The sequence below is a fragment of the Actinia tenebrosa genome, unplaced genomic scaffold, assembly GCF_029948245.1.
Source record: "Actinia tenebrosa isolate PJP-AT-01 unplaced genomic scaffold, QUT_ActTen_1.0 PGA_scaffold2__45_contigs__length_23673736, whole genome shotgun sequence".
Classification (NCBI taxonomy): domain Eukaryota; kingdom Metazoa; phylum Cnidaria; class Anthozoa; order Actiniaria; family Actiniidae; genus Actinia; species Actinia tenebrosa.
In genome coordinates this window covers 86,688-105,458 of record NW_028292579.1, presented here as the reverse complement: position 1 = coordinate 105,458, position 18,771 = coordinate 86,688, and the positions used below count along the sequence as shown (strand labels likewise).

General features: G+C 38.1%; 1 protein-coding gene across 1 annotated transcript; it reads right to left on the bottom strand.

Moving 5' to 3' along the window:
- Nucleotides 1-121: 121 nt before the first annotated feature.
- LOC116303868 (UDP-GalNAc:beta-1,3-N-acetylgalactosaminyltransferase 2) lies at nt 122-17,777 on the bottom strand. Its single transcript, XM_089033629.1, has 16 exons — nt 17,104-17,777; nt 15,774-15,847; nt 13,280-13,321; nt 11,967-12,090; nt 11,678-11,781; nt 10,218-10,306; nt 9,124-9,225; nt 8,596-8,691; nt 7,527-7,640; nt 6,945-7,050; nt 6,099-6,303; nt 5,402-5,480; nt 4,904-4,953; nt 4,030-4,189; nt 3,020-3,076; nt 122-1,934 (listed from the first exon to the last, which is right to left on the bottom strand). The coding sequence occupies exons 1-16, from the start codon at nt 17,775-17,777 to the stop codon at nt 1,803-1,805; spliced, it is 2,208 nt and encodes a 735-aa protein (XP_088889755.1). The 3' UTR covers nt 122-1,802.
- Between the last annotated feature and the right edge of the window lie 994 nt (nt 17,778-18,771).

The window sequence follows — 18,771 nt, the reverse complement described above, 5'->3', positions numbered from 1 at the left end:
TTTCGGCGCTGAGACGAGATATTTATTTACTGTTCTTTTAGTTCTCGATAAATTCGTTAGCGAAGATATCCAGAACAGATTTCCTTAATATTTTATGACTAGATATTCGTATTCCTAAGTATTATAGTTTTAAAAGCGTGTTTATTGTCTGCGTGGAATAATACTTTCAGAGAATATCAGTGCGCTCAAACCGCATTTTGGTTGATGACATATTTAGATAAAGCCATTCTGAAAGGGTTGTGGTGAAATGACGTGTTCAGCCTGCTCTGATCAACCTGCTGCATGCTAAATGTTACTTAGAAGGACGACAAATGACAGACGAAAACCTCTGCCAAGCAGGGTATTTACAGACTGACCTCAAAAACCACAATGTGACTAACCGATGTTATGGTGTTGAAGACTGATGGGTGTTGAATAGTCTTTAATCTGTCTGTCTGTCCGTCTGTCTATCCACCTGACCATTAGTTGGTTTGTCTGTCTGTCCATCTGACCGTTGGTTGGTTTGTCTGTCTGTCTGTCTCCCAGGCTGTCTGTCTGTCCATCTGACCGTTAGTTGGTTTGTCTGTCTGTCCACCTGACCGTTAGTTGGTTTATCTGTCTGTCCATCTGATCGTTAGCTGGTGTGTCGGTCTGTCCATCTGACCGTTATTTGCTTTGTCTGTCTGTCCACCTGACCGTTAGTTGGTTTATCTGTCCATCTGACAGTTATTTGCTTTGTCTGTCTGTCCACCTGACCATTAGTTGGTTTGTCTGTCTGTCCATCTGATCGTTTTTTGGTTTGTCTGTCTGTCTGCCTTTTATTTGTCTTTCTTGACGATGATGATGATGAGGACGTCTATCCTAGAATACGAAGAACAAACCTTGATTTGCAACCTCTTATCATCCTGCCTTGATCCGTAAATGTTTACAACCCAAGCCAATGCGACAATTTATACAGAAGTTAAGCAGACTACATAAAGACGAGCTACGATCCAAGCGATTTCATGCCTAACATGATAAAATCAGCTGAATGATGATGTGTTGACGTGTAAGGTTGGGATATCATTTGGTGCTTGTAACCGTACAACAAACGGCTCTCATATCCTCAAAGTGCTCCTCATAAATATTAGAAATCCTTGACGTTTTGGTGATTAAGAAGTTGCTTTAATTTGAAATTTAGTTAAAGGAAATCTTTGGTCCAATATACCTTAGGTACAACCACAAGGGTCACCACATTGTTTCAGGTTTGTCCACAGCTCTATTAGTTCCGGAGGGTCATTTTCAGGGGATGTATTCATGTCCTTGCTGCGACCTCTTTGGTCCATTATACTTTAGGTACAACCACAAGGGTCACCACATTGTTTCAGGTTTGTCCACAGCTCTATTAGTTCCGGAGGGTCATTTTCAGGGGATGTATATATGTCCTTGCTGCGACCTCTTTGGTCCATTATACTTTAGGTACAACCACAAGGGTCACCACATTGTTGCAGGTTTGTCCACAGCTCTATTAGTTCCGGAGGGTCATTTTCAGGGGATGTATTCATGTCCTTGCTGCGACCTCTTTGGTCCATTATACTTTAGGTACAACCACAAGGGTCACCACATTGTTGCAGGTTTGTCCACAGCTCTATTAGTTCCGGAGGGTCATTTACAGGGGATGTATTCATGTCCTTGCTGCGACCTCTTTGGTCCATTATACTTTAGGTACAACCACAAGGGTCACCACATTGTTTCAGGTTTGTCCACAGCTCTATTAGTTCCGGAGGGTCATTTTCAGGGGATGTATTCATGTCCTTGCTGCGACCTCTTTGGTCCATTATACCTTAGGTACAACCACAAGGGTCACCACATTGTTTCAGGTTTGTCCACAGCTCTATTAGTTCCTGAGGGTCATTCTCAGGCGAAGTGTACATGTCCTTGCTGCAACCTCTTGAACATGCCCATCGCGGATAATCCTGAACACGTACATAACAAATTAATAAAATGGATTTAGTTAAAACCTAGTAAAAACAAGCACCTGTTCTTAGGGATTGTTCATTTGTTATGGGAGAGTGGAGGGTGGTAGGATTCTCTGGTAACCCACAAGAAATCTAATCTTATCTGTTGTTGCATAAAATATGACCCCTCGTATGTTTACCATTCTGTTTGTTGTAAAAGTACTGTGCGACTCGGATTTTTTTGTGCCCCTCTCCTCTCTTGAGCCTGATTTCTTAATGACCCCCTCCCCCCTTGAGCCTGATTTCTTAATGACCCCCTCCCCCTTTTCTAAATCCCAATATCTCCCCCCCCCCCTCCCCTCCTCTGTAAAAATTGAACTTTCCCTCACTAGGAGAGACTAGAAGTTTCTTCCAATGTACATGTACGTCAACAATGATTAGGTTTTAGTGGCAAAGCCCTTGTCTAAATTATAATCTTATCCGGGAGTGGTAGTGCTGTCCCTATCCAATGTAACACTTAACAATTAGACCTACAGCCCGAATGGTCTATGAGTCAAAACCTAATAATTGGTTTTATAAAATAACTGTTATGAATCTGGCGTTCTGATTGGTTGGGAGCGCGTACTTTATGAGAGCACACAGCACGCGCGCGCACTTTTAGTAGCGTCATTCCTATCTAAAATAACGGTTATTGTAATTCGTATTTTATAAAAGAAATAAAAAACTTGCTTGCTGTGCTGTGTGGTGTTATAAAGCACCGCTACGCGTTGTGCTTCTTCTGACACTTCTCTCGTGTTCTGCCAACCCCCGCGTGCTTTATAACTGGTCACAACACGCGCGCGCGTTTTCTATTTCTTCATTAGTAAGTCTGCCAATCAGAGCGCAAGATTTATGATAGACCACTGATTAGTAGGTTTAGACTAATACTAGTCAGTACATTGCAGGTTAACCCCCTCCCCCCCCCTCCCCTCCACCATTATTTCTCGGGTCAGTACTTGCTCAATGCTACAGAGATGGGCATTAGCACCACCTCTGATAAATCTAATTGTATAGAGACATACTTGTCATCATATGTAATGGAATAACATTTTTACATTTCTTACCTTGACTAATTTTGGCCCTACAGCTGATAACCATATCCCAAGAGAAACATCCTCACCCTAATAGGATAACAAAATGATTTGATTTAATTAATACAGCTATTTTTTCTCCCCCCTCCTCTTTTTGTATTCTACTACTACTTTTTCAGTGCCTGACCTAAAAAATATAAATTTTCAAATTTTCAGCTAATTGCTTCAATCAGTTTATCTGTCGCAATTAGCTTGTGCTTTTAACTAGGTAAATGTCTTTAACTTTATGTATTATTGAGTTGAGTTGAGTTGAGTTGAGTTGAGTTGAGTTGAGTTGAGTTGAGTTGAGTTGAGTTGAGTTGAGTTGAGTTAGAACAAGGTTGGTGAAGGTTTTGTTCCATGTTGTATACCAAGCCTGAAATGCACTATGGGTGAGATGTATGCAATCGACTAAAGGTCACAACAATATAATGAATTTTATAGAGCGCATGCAGTAAAACCATGAAATAAAAACAAAGTTGATACTGACAATTAGTAAAAATACACAGGTGATTATTGAAAATCTCGCGCGCTGATTGGTCGAGAAACTTGCATTATCACACGATAATCACCTCCAGCGATAATCCAAAAAGGCGGCCAGCCGCTTTGTTGCTGTTACCGGAAAAAATGTCTTTTATCTTGTCTTATCTATGCTAGCACTCAACCAGGACATTTACTAAACAAAAGACACAAATGGTCTATTGTGTATTTGTCTGTGTATGATGAATGTTCTGGTTGAGTGATAGCAACTATTAGTCACTAAGTAGCTACTATTTGTCAGTATAAACTTTGTTTTTATTTCATGGTTTTACTGCATGCGCTCTACTGAATTTCATAGGGCATTCGAAATATAACGCGTGCGCTGATTGGCTGGCTACCAATCGGAATCACAGTTTTAAATAGACTGATCAGTTTGCACAGCTGACAGAGTGTTGGTCTTGGATGCATTTTTACTTCTATTTCTTTGATATGAAGTCTACACCTCCTCCAGAGTCTTCTCATACCTGGTAAGGCTTCAAGGCCTTGGAATTTTGAGCCAGCCATTTTACTAGGTCAGCAGACAGCATGTATCCAGCACCGCAAGCAAACGCTGGATACACACTTGCACTGTAATCTGGTTCCCGCCATTTACCGTATCGTTCCGCTGGCCAATCAAGACGGAATCTAAAAATAGCAAGAATATGGTTTATCATACATTATCATCATATCATCAAAATATGGCGACCAATTTGAATAAATTTTGTTCTGGATTGACTAGCCTCTCATTCATGTGAAAACGCTTGTTTCCACCTGAACACGAGGTTAGTCAGTGAAGAACAATAGTTATTCAAATTGGTCGCCATATTTCGATTCGGTGTATAGCAATGGAGAATTCTATCTGAGCATTATCGTGATGAAATAAAGCTTCCATCTGATAGAATTCTAGATACTAAGAGTATATACCATGATTAATGGACTTATAATACACTCGACAAAATTACTCGATTCTGATTGGACAAGAGGAGTACAATTAAAATCCTGAATTGTACTCTGTAGAGTCCCAATTAAGTTGCTCAGTTTTGTTGAGTGTATTATATACAAAAAAATCGCACAATCTTCTCGTACAATTCACAATTTATAGATACTCGTAAGGGCTATTCCAATTTTGAAAACTTTCAAAACATCACTCGTTTCCTATATCACTGCGATTTCCTATACTAATTCGACGATATGGCGGCCATCTTGCCAGGGGGCAAAACAAAACAAAGATGACGGGAAATATATAAGGAATGGAATTTGGAGCTAAAAATACCCTGCAAAATAAAACCCTAACCCAGAGTAAAATAAACCTTGGTACACCAAGAAAGACCCGGAAAAAGAACACGATGATATTCTTACCCACTCCACCAGAGTTTTGATTTGTCGTGTAGTCCATAGGCCTTCAGATCCTGGACAAAAACAACGCCTCACATTAGTTATGACTGAAATTAAATTGGCTGACTGAAACACCTTGCTATGCTTATAGACAGAGTGGTTGGATGACAAACAGTCTTGAACATGGTGGTACTCGTCACTATAAGTCATACTTTTACAAAATTCTGGAAGGTGAAATGTAGATTGTGCAATTTCATATTCTGCTTACTGCTGCTACTGCTGCTGCTACTGTTGCTGCATATTACTGCTGCTGCTACTGTTGCTGCATATTACTGCTGCTGCTACTGTTGCTGCATATTACTGCTGCTGCTACTGCTACTGCTTCTACTGCTCTTACCACTGCTAATACTACTGCTACTGCTACTGTTGCTGCGGCTGCTGCTGCTACTGCTACTGCTACTTTTGCTGCTGCTATTACTGCTTCTGTTACTGCTTCTACTGCTTGCTGCTGGTGCAACTTACATTGAGGATGGAATCTACGTTGAGGAAGCAGTCATCATCAGTTTTTAAAGTGAAGTTGAAATTAATATTTTCTGAAGCCCTGTCACAAAGATAAAAAGTTAACTAATGTGGTCACGTGATCAGGATGTATCAAATTGAGCTGATCCTCGCAGTATATGAAGCAACTTGTGCAGCTGCAAATTAGATTGGGCAAGGAAACCAATCTCGTACTCAGAGCCTGCGTTTCTTCTTTCCTGCGGTGAAGAACAAGAGCTCTGACATAATTGATTTTTTGACGCATGCGCACGTGCATCTTACGTCATTGCCGCCATCTTGGTTGACAATAACAAAGCATTCCTCATTAGCTTCTCTTGTAAAATCAACCAACATGGTGGTTGTTTCATTGTTCTTCATATCTTTATATTTTACGTCATGTGATTGCACACAATGTATACCAGGACTGATAATAAGGGCTGGTCAGTCGCTGGTCATGATAACTGGCTAAAGTTACAACTAAGTCATACCTAGTTTTTGGCTCAAAGTTACAGGTCAAAACTACCAGGAAGGCAAATATTTGACCAGACAAATTCCAGAAAAATTCTGGCTGTTCATTGTCCAATGTCTGGCCATTTTCTTTAGCCCTGTATACTATGTTACTCTTTTTTCAGATTATTTTTTAAACTTTATTAAAACACTCTCTTAGGGCTTTTTTTCTCACCATTTGTAAAATAGCAGCATCTTGCGTGGTAGGTTTCTGTACACCTCCACAGCATCAACCACGAGTAAATCTCCATGTTCAAGGTTCTCTTTTTGTAGTTGTTCTTCTTCTCTTCTTACAATTTCTGATCTTTCTTCTTCCCTTGCTTTTGCCTCTTGCTGCTTTTTGCTTTGATTCTCTTCCAAAAACTCTTCAGAATTGAAAACTGAATCAAAAAGAAATAATTGTCAAAAATATTTGGTCTCATTGTCTTCTCGGACAAAAAAACCGTAGGCCCCGTCTGTTTTCACTATATAACCCTGTATAAGGCGGTAGTAAAAGCCTCCACTGAAGACGCTGGTGACGACCATCTTCAGTGCCTGTGCTAAACACTAGAGGGCCACACGTTAATCATTTACCAAAATTACTGTCACGCGTCACCCTCATTAAATAAAGTCTTCAATCAATCAATCAATCAATCTCCTACACAGACGTTAGTGTCTGAAGAACATCTGCATAGGAGGCTACGTCAGAGGTGGATGAGATTCGGGCCTGACAAAATTTAAATTTTCTTGGAGGGGTGGGTCTGTTCTGGTCTGGTCTGGTTAGTTTGGTTAATTTCAAAAAGTTGTTTTCTCCCGTGAGGTTCCCTTCACACACACACTACAGCTACTTTCAATATTTACAACATACAACACTCAACTCACATGTTGATTTGAGAGGAGAGAACAACACATCAAACAAACTCAACTCACACATATGATCCATTCTGAGCCAGGGCTCGATACTGGACCACAGCCAGTGAGAAGCGAGCAGTAAACCACTACACCACCCATAAATATGCCCATACATTATGTTATACTGTACCATATGCACGGTAAACAAACGTCCCAGCTGTATAATAATGTGGGTCTTCAAGGGCAGACTCTTCAATATCAGGAAAAACACCTTGAACCATACCAAACCTGCTGACCTAACAATATTATACAAACATCTTAGCTTTTTTACATAATAATGCATTCATCAATTTGTATTTTGTGTTCGAATTTTTTATAACTTAATTTTGTTACACATTATTGGTTTTACAGGACCTTCTTAAAAATCACTATAGTGAAGAAACATTCTGTTGCAACCCCCTTAAAAATTGTCATACCCATCCCACAATCAACCCATTCAAAAATCATTAGTAAAGGACAGACACTGAGGGTGGTCACTGCCAGGGTTTCTTTACATCCTCAGTGATTGTGCATGCCGGGCTATGGTAAGTTAGTGTGGAAAGACGGGACCATCCTAGCTGCTCCAGGTAGTCATCTCAGCCACGTGAAGGTCTAATCATTTGTAGTTGTTATTACAAAGGCAGCACCTTATCCTTCAATTATTTTAAGACCCTGAGTGTTGGTCTGGCTAAGACCCGAACCACAACCTCCTGCCTGAAAGTTTAATGCTTACCCTGTTAAAGGTTATCAGACCACCACCATTATCAATAGCGCTATGTTCCACAGGTTTATCATGGCTTGCGTCAAAGCTGCTAAAGTTTTCTGCTACAACTGATGCTTCAAATCCCTAAGAAAAACAATACATAAGATAGCAATGAATTGCTTTAATGGATAGTTTATAAGAATAATGAACAGTACCACAAATTCCTGGTTAAAAGCTTCAGACAATTTCGCAATAGTTTTTGGGTGGGGTCATTATCATGGAGCTTATAAGAAGGAGGGGAAAATGTCTGTAATTATTTTTTTAAATGTTTAATCTTACCCATTTTAATACTCCATTTTACGGTTCCGTGCATTGACCACGAATAATAGTTTTTTTTAATTATTTGTCATTTTTATAAATATAACAATACAAAAAAGGTTGAAGTTGCCGCACATGATAAAAAATATAGTTTTGCTATGTGTGGAAAATCCAGCCACGACTTGGAACTATTATTTGTGGTCACTGAACAGAACTATAAAATAAAGTATTGAACAACTGATTGCTCATGTCAGCAACAATAGACCTCTTTATCTTCATTTGTTATTCACATTTCAGACCATGTGATGCCACTCTTGGGAGTTGATTTTTTCATTTGATTCTTTTCTAACATGTTCGTCATAAAAGAACAATTTTCAAGGGAATATCATGTAATCTGAAATGGGCAATTTGCATACGAAGCTAGAGAAGTCCATAAAAGCTGAATTTTGAAAATTTAAAACCAGAGAAAAATCCTCGTGGCAAAAGATGGAAAACAACACATCAAACAAACTCTATAGAGGCTTTACAGCATCACGTGATGGTGGCCATGACAAGAGGCAGGAACAATTGAATCTGGTCTAATCTGATTTACATGAGAAAGAATCCAGTTAATAGACTTTATTGTTTTGCCTACTGTCATGGCTGCCATCATGTGATGGTGCAAAGCCTCTATTCACAGGTGGCATCCGTAGGACTCAAAGCAGCAACCCCTCCCATAGGACTCACAGTGGTGTAACGCCAAAGTTTTACCACACACCACCCTAAACATACAGAAACATACCTTTGGTAGAATATACTGATCTACAATCTTGAATCTATAGCCACCAATGAGCTGCCCCGGATCATCTGGAGTAAAACTGACATTGACTACCTCAATCTGCAAGGTCAAGGTTCAGCACATTTTTTTCACAGCAAGGAAATAATAACCAAACAGGTTTAACCTCCCAATTGAAAAGGATTCAGAAACATTGAATTTCTTTATTTATGAATACAGTTGTATTTACTTTTCTGCCGCAAGTCATTTCATCTGCAAGTCTTTTTGCTGGCTGTATAGATCAGTTTAGCGTGGTATGTCCTCTTATTCACAACAATATGATGTCGACAGTTGGTCAAAATGTTATGTACTCATGAGGTGAAGCGGAAAAAAGTTTAAAAGAAAAACAGTTTCAAGTGTGTGCTGGCTCTATGTGCAAGTGATTCATGATTCATTGATATGTCCTCTTATATACCACAGCTTCCAACCAATCAGAAAGCAGGGAAATCTACATTTGCAGCGAAACAGAATATTAATGAGAATCCAGGTACATACCTTAGATACACGGTCATAGAGTCTTACGACCAAACCATGTTTAAAGCCATCAGAATTGCTGTCAAATACACCAAGTTGAGTGACCACTATAGGAATGTTGACCTACAAAGAACATAACTCTAACTTATAAATCTCATGTTCCGATTGCTTGTGAGTTCTACAATAGCCAACTTTCAATATTCTGAAGAGATAGCTAGCTAAAAACTAGTGTGAGCTGCCTCTGTGTTTCTAATGAAACAGTAATGATAAATGGGTAAATTTTACACCGTGAAAAGATGGAAAACCTTACTGACGTTTTGGACACTAGTCGGAGTGAAAGAGCAATACTCAATATTTCAATATTCTGGTTTAGTGATCAAGTACAAAACAAACTGAGTTGACGCTCCCAGGAAAGAAAAGAATTAATTATTGCTTTCCCAGGGGCAGTCGACTAAAAATATTTTGTGTCTGCTGTCATCTGTGCAACATGAAGGTTTACTATAATATAGGCAGCACCTTTTCCTCAATATTGTATTGTGTGTGCATTCTGGTCCAGCAAAGGATTAAAACCTAATGACCTCCTGCACAACAAACCAATGCTCAACCCTCAGTCAAGTGGGTATTAATATAAAATATGTGAATGCGTTTCGCCAAGCAAATGTTTCTCAGAAAAATATTCCAAGGTCTTTAATAACTACACTATCCAAGCAAAACACACCTTAATACGATTTATATAGTTTAGCCAATTGCATAGTTTATCTGATTGGGTAGTGTATGTGTAGCATGGTGGCATACACTGCTAACAAGTTGTCTTTCACCGCTGTGAGTGCAACACGGGGTCGGGTTGCTGGTTCGAGCCCTGCGGTCACCACATGTGAATTGAGTTTGTTTGATGTGTTGTTCTCTCCTATGCTATGAGGGTTTTCTCTGGGTTCTCCAGTTTCCTCCCTCCGTAAAAATCAACATGTTAGTTGAGCGTTGTGTGCATAGAACACTTAATGTAGTGGTAGTGTGTGTGAGTGAAAAGTGTCCCCAATTAGTGCGAAAGTGCAAGAATGACTAGACACTTAAATAAAAACATTTATTCGTTTATATTTATTTTAATCAAGATTTACCTTGAAGTCCATTCCAATAGGTCCTGGGTGTACATGATTACCAATGGTTCCTTCAGGTACCTGATATGCTGTTATATCTTTATTAAGAACTAGAATGAGAAGCAATGAATAATTGAACATTTTTATTTTGCTCTAAAGTGATATTCAAATGAGTGCTTTTTAATGTGCTATATAGCTTTACAAAATGATAGGAAACAATATCACCTAAAAAAATTCTGTAATATGAGAAAGGCATTAGATTTAGACTTTCAATAGACAAAATTAAACATGAAAATTGATTGCTAAATGAATTCTAATAAGAAACGTTTCCTCCTGACATTTTATTTTGTAAAGATATGAAATTATATTAATGTATTTGTAAATAATTTTCTCTTTTTTCTTTTTTGATGGATGGAATAATTAAGATTATTTAAAAAAAAGAGTGCTTTTTAATGGGACAGTCTAAAAATAGATTTCAAATACACAGTCAAAAAAGCCGGATTCCCAAATTGGGAATTTGTTGGGAATTTCCTTGAATTCACAACGAATTCCCATCCAATTCCCAGAGAGAACGAAATTGGGAACGTGGCACTGATTCCCAATGTTAGTTTGTCGGGAATTTTGTTTTTCTATTGGGTATTAGAAGGAGATTCCCAACAATAAATCCCAATGTTGGTGTTGGAATTGGGAATTCAAGGAAATTTCCAACAATTCCCAATTTGGGAATCCGGTTTTTCTCCTGTGATACTTGGGGGAAACTAATGGATTTTGCAAGATTAATGAAGGTAGCAGAAACCACAACACCGGGGGAGAAACATATTGTCCACAGGGACTGTAGAAGGCTGGGGTTAGACTTTCTAAAAGTCCTCTGCCCTCTTTTTTCATGCTGGAAGGGATTAACGACTTTTCATTTCTACTTATTTTACAAATTTACCAATGGGTTTCTCTGTCGGTGAAAAAAATTATACCAAATAGCCAATGAAAACGTTTTTGTTGTGAAGCAGAAATCAAATCCCTAAAAGGGAAACAAGTTGCTCTTGTAAAATGTTCTCAACGATTTAATCTCCACCTGAAACAATTACGACTTTGTACAACAAATCCTGACATGAAGAAAAAGTAATAAAAATCTTCGTAGAAAGTGCTTTTTTTGGACCCAAAAGTTGTTTTTCCATACATAGTGATGTCACACTTAAATGTGCAAAAGTATGACAACATTTAATGCATTTGCATGCTTCTATGCACAGGCTTTTTGCTGTCAAACAAGCTTTTACACGACTAATTTGGTAAAACCAGCCAGCTTCACATCAAAATGTGTCGGTATAATGTACGAAAGCCAGTGCATACTGTAGAAGTATGTGAATATATTAAATGTGCTCATACTTTTGCTCTATTGCTGTTGTGTGACAAGTTGCATTATTGTGTTAACCACTTGACCTTTAAACTAGCAATATTCAAAATGGACAAGTTATTCAAGGTATTACCTGGGTTAAATGTAAGACCATTCTTTTCACATGAGTATGGGTCTTGTCTGTCTTGGACTGGTATTAGACAAGCTTCTTTTCCAACAATAAACTTGATCAGCAATCTATGGCCACACAAATCAAAAAAGCATAGTGAATGAAACAAAGCATACAATTGGTGAATAAAATAATGAGATCACTATGCTTAATTTTTAATCTAATGGAAATTTGTAAGATAATTTTGTCCTAAGATTTATCATCACATACAGTACTATAAACCAACATACAGTTCAAAGATTGAATTACTTACCTGTTCTTGTTGTTTTTTACATAACCAACCCATGTTTCTCTGAGGCTTTTCCTCAACTCAAAATGATGCCTGGCAGAAAGCACTCCAATGATAATGTCATAAGATGGCTTGTTTAGGTAATATGCTGGATAGGACAAATAATTAAGAGCCATAATGTTCATTTATTCATTCATTTATTTATTCACTCTTATACTCACTCACTTATCCATCCCACCTTCCTGACAATTAGATAATTGAAGGGGTTGTATAAATGCAAAAAAATATATCTTTAGCAAACTTCACCTATGAAAAAAATATCATGCAACCTCTCCTTACGGTAACTAAATATCAAGCAAACACAAAAAAATTCTTGCAAGAGTCGTTACAAAATATAAATATCGTGCAACATAAATTCCTGCAACCTCCACCCCCCTTATTTATCCACAGGCAGCCCAAACAAGGTTCCTGTGAATGGTTTATGAGGGAACGTAAGGGAGTTATGACAAAGTCATGACAATAAAAAGATTCACTCAACAATTTGCCTCAAAACTTGCTGCAGTTGTTGCTTTTACTTTGTCCAGTCTTCTGGCGAAGTTTCAGCGCGATTTGAGGCCATTTAATGGGTTTTTTCAAAATCCGCTCTTCTGTGAAACATTTTATTGTCATGACTTTTTATAAAATAATTGGGATACTACGCACGCTATGATTGGTCGAAAACCATGTTTGATGAGAGTATCAAAACATGCTACCGTCATTTCTAATCTATCACGCGCGCTCATTGGTCAGTTTGAATAAGACGGCACGTAGGGAGAATTTACTTAGACTTTGCTTTTTTTCGATCTTTTTGCGCATTTGTTATTTTGTAAAACAAATCAAAAACAGTTTTATGTGTTTGATACTCTGATCAAAACACTTGGGATGTTGGGAGAACACTGAAAACTGTTTTTGATCTGTTAAATCAAAACTCCCATACATTCCCTTATAAAACATACACAGGAACCTTGTTTGGGCTACCTGTGATTTATCCATATTTCCATCCATTACTGCAAGGCTAGTTTGCTTAGCTAGCCCTTGGCAAACTTCATCAAGTTCACAACCAGATTTCATGTCAAAAACACACAAAAACAACCATATAAACACCCAAACGAAAACTTTAGCAGCTGAAGGAACAACAGCAGCAACTGACGGTAGCAACTACGCCTGTATTTACAGATAATAGTGATTAAAAGTATGAAAAACTTGTCACATACTGACATGTTTGTTTGAAAGTTTTCAACATTTTTCACTCAAATAAGCTCACGATATAGAAAACGACAGCTATAACGCTTTCCTACCTTTTCTTGAGTTCCATATCAAGTCTTTCACGCTGAAATAATCTTCAAATACGAATGTTTGGAGAAGAAAAGCAAGAAGTATGAGACCAACAGCAAACTTTACAGAAAGCGAGCAAGACATGGATAATATACGGTACGGGGGTCCTGTGTTATGATATGACCGGGAGGGAATAAAACAACACAGGGCTCCCAGCGAAAAATAATTGATCTCTTACCGCTGGACATTTTAACCCTACCTGTGACTCCACCCGGTCACCCGGTGGGGTCGCTCGGTCGAGCCCTGCGGTCGCCAAATGTAAATTGTGTTCATTTGATGTGTTTTTCTCTCCTTTCCCTTCCCTGCCAGTAGAGTCTCCTTTGTTTGCGATTCTTGGCAGACAAAATGGGAGTCTCTCCCATCAAAATTCGCAACTCTCATCGAACGTCGCCAACGAGGAAGACTCTGCTAGCACCGAGGGAGTTCTCTCTTATGCTACGAGGATTTTCTCCGGGTTTGGACAGCAACGTGTGAGTGTAGCGTTGTGTGCATATCGAATATCGAATATCGTAGTGGTAGTGTGCGTGAGAAAAGCGTCCCCAATTAGTGCGAAACGCTAGAACGACTAGACACTTAATAAAGAGTCCTAGCGTCTTCCTGCTTTGTACATTTATTTATGTATATATATATATATATTTATTCATTTATTTATTTATTTACAACCACCACTCCCCGTACGGGCCTCTTCCGTGAGGTTCCCTCCACACGCACTAACACTACATTCTACATTTACAACATACAACACTCAACTCACACGTTGATTTCTACGGAGGGAGGAGACTGGAGATTCCAGTGAAAACCCTCGTGACAAGGGAGAGAACAACGCATCACACAAACTCAACTAACATATGATCAGTCTGAGCCGGGGCTCGAACCCGGACCACAGCGGTGAGAGGCGAGCAGAAAACCACTACGGTACCCAATCGTCGTCCAAGAAGGATTCGCGTGCGTGGATAACATGCATGGCGAAACCTTGCAAGGAGGTCTGTAATAAATCCAAGTTCCCCTTTTTGCACTTTGCTTGGAAAGTTTTGCAAAAAAATAATGAAATCTCCAGCACTTTTATTATAATTCCCTTTTTGTGTAAAGGAAAGGAGAAATCCAATCTAACACTCGAGAGGTGAGAAGCCAGTTCACTAACGCTTACACGTAACTGATTCCCAATAGCTTGCGCAGAGCAGTTTCTTTGCATTCCTACAACCTTCTGCGTACAATCACTTCTTAAGCTTCGCAAACAAAAAAGAAAATCACGAAAAATTACGCAAACATTTTTTTAGTTTGTGTATGCTTTATTTTAATTTGCTTTACATTTGATGATCGTAATTTTCTATTCTATATTACATAGTATCAAATACAATATACAAAGCAGATGTAGACCCAGGACCAGCTAGTCGCCCGTGCATAAAAACGTATATACCTATTTCAAAAAACGTTGTCATCGCCAAAGGTGATAGGCAATAGGCGACAGGCGAAAAGCGATAGGAGATAGGTCATTCCAAGATCCAAGAATAGCTGGAATGACTTGTGTTTCTGCTTCTTATTCTCGTCAAGAACATGGACCTTAGTGTTGAGACTGATTCGATGTTCTTTGTATTCGACGAAACCATTTCCATGTCGGAATGACCTATCGCCTAACGCCTTTGGCGATGCAAACTTTGATTGAAATAGGTGTATAATCTATAATCTAATAATATATAAATATATAAAAACATATAAATTAAAATTCAGAATTGAATTGAAATTTTTTTTAGAGAGGGTGATACGTGAGTATTGCCAACTTAGCACCTATGAACGTGTTGCCCTCTATGTTTAACGTCTCCAGTAATTGAGACAGGACCGCCATTTTGTGGTATCCGGGCATACTATGTGATGTGCGGTCACCCTTATTGGGAATGATTATTTTCATGCAAATATGCATTTTTAAATATTGAGTAAAATTCTCAAGTGCTTTTTGAATAAAGCAATTCGTTGAGTTTTGATAAAAAGAAGCCTCTGCCCCTAAAAATCACTCCTAAAAATTAAAAGATAAAAGATAAAATTATCCATAAAAATTAAAATGCACTGAGTGCTTTCGAATAAAACTTTTTTTGATTTTTAATTTGTACGTATGAAAATATATCATTCTCTCAGTCTTCATAACTAAAAATAAAAAGAAAACTAAAAATATGTAAAAAAGACAAATGACGCTAAGGCTGCGTTCATAATGTTTGGCAGGGGGGGGGGGGGGAGCAGGTGAAAATTTGAAATGTCCAGAAATGTCCCCCCCCCCCCCCCCCCCACACACACCATACATTATGAAAGCCTAAATAGTAAATGATGGCATTTCTAAACCGCTAAAAAATACCAAGAACTAATTGATTCTACTTTTAGGTCTAAATTGTTTAGACTATAAGTGAGCTGCCAAATAAGCTTCTCTAGTACGTAGAACCTTCTTGTCAACATTAAACATTAATTTACCTGCGCCTTGAAACCCTAGCCTTTTTAGGAGGCTGAGTAGAATTGGAATATGCAAGTCCGTTAACGTGCCGGCCCTTGCCTCTTAGATTCAGGCCGTGCTTTTGGTCCTTTTTTCCTGCGGCAGGCACAACCCTTGAACCATCTTGACCATCTGCGGAGCTTGTCCTGTAAGATAATAGTATCATGACGTAAGTTATATGGTATCAACAACAAGGCTCGAAGCAAAGCAAAATTCTGCTGCCAGGGTTATTGTAGGGCTTCCTCATTTTTGCCACATCACACCAGTTCTTTTCGATTTACACAAGCTACCTATTAGATATCGTATTCATTTTAAGATACTACTGTTAACATTTAAATGTTTACGTGGGCTAGCACCACAATATTTGTCTGATTTGGTTTCAGTAAGTAAGGTTTCTGGGTATAACCTCCGGAATCATAAGGGCACTCTGCTACATCCAGCTAGTGGGAAATGTAAAAAAACTTTAGGTGACAGGGCTTTTCAATCTGCGGCCCCTAAACTGTGGAACGCTCTTCCTGTTGAAATCAGGAATGAACTGTGTATCAGGAAATTTAAATCACTTGTTAAGACATACCTTTTTAAATTAGCTTTTACTTAGAATTTTATACATCTATTTACTATATATTTTATTTATTTTATATATTTATATTATTATATACTATACTATATTATGTTATATTTATATTTCTCTTTATCCAATTTATTTAATTGAATGACTTAGTTAATTTCTGCGGATATGAACATATCCGCATGAAATATGCGCGTTATAAATATTATTATTATTATATTAAAATAAGCGTTCAGTTCCACTAAAAAGCATATCCAACCATGGGTTGAGCAGTAACAAAAACCCTGACCATGAAGTAATATTTGAAAGCCGACAATGAGGACTGGACGAGATTTCAAGTCTAAGCAATCAGTTCCATCATTGACAACTAACTGCGCGGACTTGAAATCCCGTCCAGTCCGATATTGGAGGCTTTGAAATGACTTCTCATCTCATTAATTATTCGACTTGGAGTAACTGGAACAAAATTGATTCAGTCCTAGGACTGAATTAATTTTGTTCCAGTTACTCCAGACTGAATGCATTCCTTTCACAGCACTTTACCAGGTTTCAAGTAACATCATGTGACCCAAAAATAGCCCATTGATTGGCTGGTTTACTCATGAATTATTAATGAGTATGAGAAATAGATTTTGTTGCTGCCCTAGAATTTGTACCAAGAACAAAGGTTTTGCAAATCATAGCCGGTCAGGGACGTCATTTTTGGTTTCGACCCAATTAATTTTTAAAAAATGTTAACTTACTGCAGCAAAACTTTGGAAGTTTCCCATAGTTCTTTTAGCTTGTTTATAATATCGACCATTCCCTCGTTCAGCTTTTTCTCCTCTTTCAAATAATTTGTAGCTTCTTGAATCTTTTCACTGCTTAGGTCAGGATGAGCGATGCCGATTCTCGTTTGATTAAGGTTTTTAAGGCTATCCACCAAACTTTGATCCCAAGAAATCTTTCCATTCAATTCGTCCAGCCGCTCTCTTGCTGACTCTTGGTCGGTTTGACGTTTCAGATTTTTGATGTATTTGTCGATATCTTTAAACTTGTAGTAAGAGTTTTCATTGAAGTGTTCTCGCAGGACGTACTTGCACAAGTTTCTCTGTGTGGATGTACCAATTTGACCAATAATTAACACACTGTCTTCTTGATTTTTGGTCTTTTCTAGCTCCTGAAATCTTACTTCCATGTCTCGCAGTTGTTTAACCAACCTTTCATTCTCATCCTTCAGGTTTTGTATTTCATTTTCTAAAGATCTGATCTTTTCTTCAAGGCTGTTTTCATTGCTGCGACTTTCTCTTAACTCTTCCTCCAAAGATAATATCCTTGCCTTATTGCTTTTGATTTCGTTTTCATTGCTGCGAATGCCCAATTTTAAATCTTCCTTCGAAGATACTATATTTTGCATATGGTTTTGATTTTGGGCCATCTTGGTTCCAGCTTGTTTCTGAAAATAGTGAAAATGTCGTGATATTTAAGCTAGCTACGGGCACATGGCGCCACATTGCACGCAATGTTGCAGGCAATCGATGTTGTGAGCAATTCGTTGCATGCACGCAATGTTGTTGAAGTCGAACACGACCCTACAAAATTGTCTGCAATACAGTCAACTCTCGTTACAGCGGACACCCTCGGGACCGTCACTTCATGTCCGTAATAGCGAGAGTCCGTAATATCGGGTTGTCCGCCTTAGGCACTTATATTAAATAATATTAATAATGGAAACTTTGTTTCATATTTTGTTTTACATTTACAATTGTCAATCTCACTACAAATAGTTAATTAACAACTGACTACTTGAATTGAAAACACACACATATACGAATTTACACAGAAAGGCAAACAAACGAAGGGGGGGAAAAGATTAAAATTTTATCAAATCAGGATTATTCCAAGCTTTGCTTCTACAACAAAAGATATAGTATGTTGATCTTATGGTTATATTCATTATTTTTCTAATTATATATTGTTGTTGTTTTTTTTGTCGAACCCTATGTTGTCAATCATGTCTATAAAAGTGGAACATTCATCAGAAAAAAACACCAAGAGAACTAATAGACAGGTCTACAAATTTAACGCATTTGAAATCACTACTTAAGTTTTTGAGAATGTTTTTGTATCTTTCTTTTTTGCGTTCAGCGTTATTTTTGAGATTTGATTTGATGGTCATGAAAGAAGTAGATCGGGACGATGGGTATCACCAGTTATGAGCCTATGAGCCTTCAAATATTCCACAATGTGATGTTACTTTCCAACAGGATGTTTTACTGCCCCAGTAAATTTTCGTATATTTAATAATGCCTCCTATGACATCACACTCTTTAACACAAGCATAAACCTCGATATCTCCAAGATGCAACACTCAAATCATAGAAATATTCCACCATTCAACTATTTACTTTATGTAGAATCAATACTGAAAT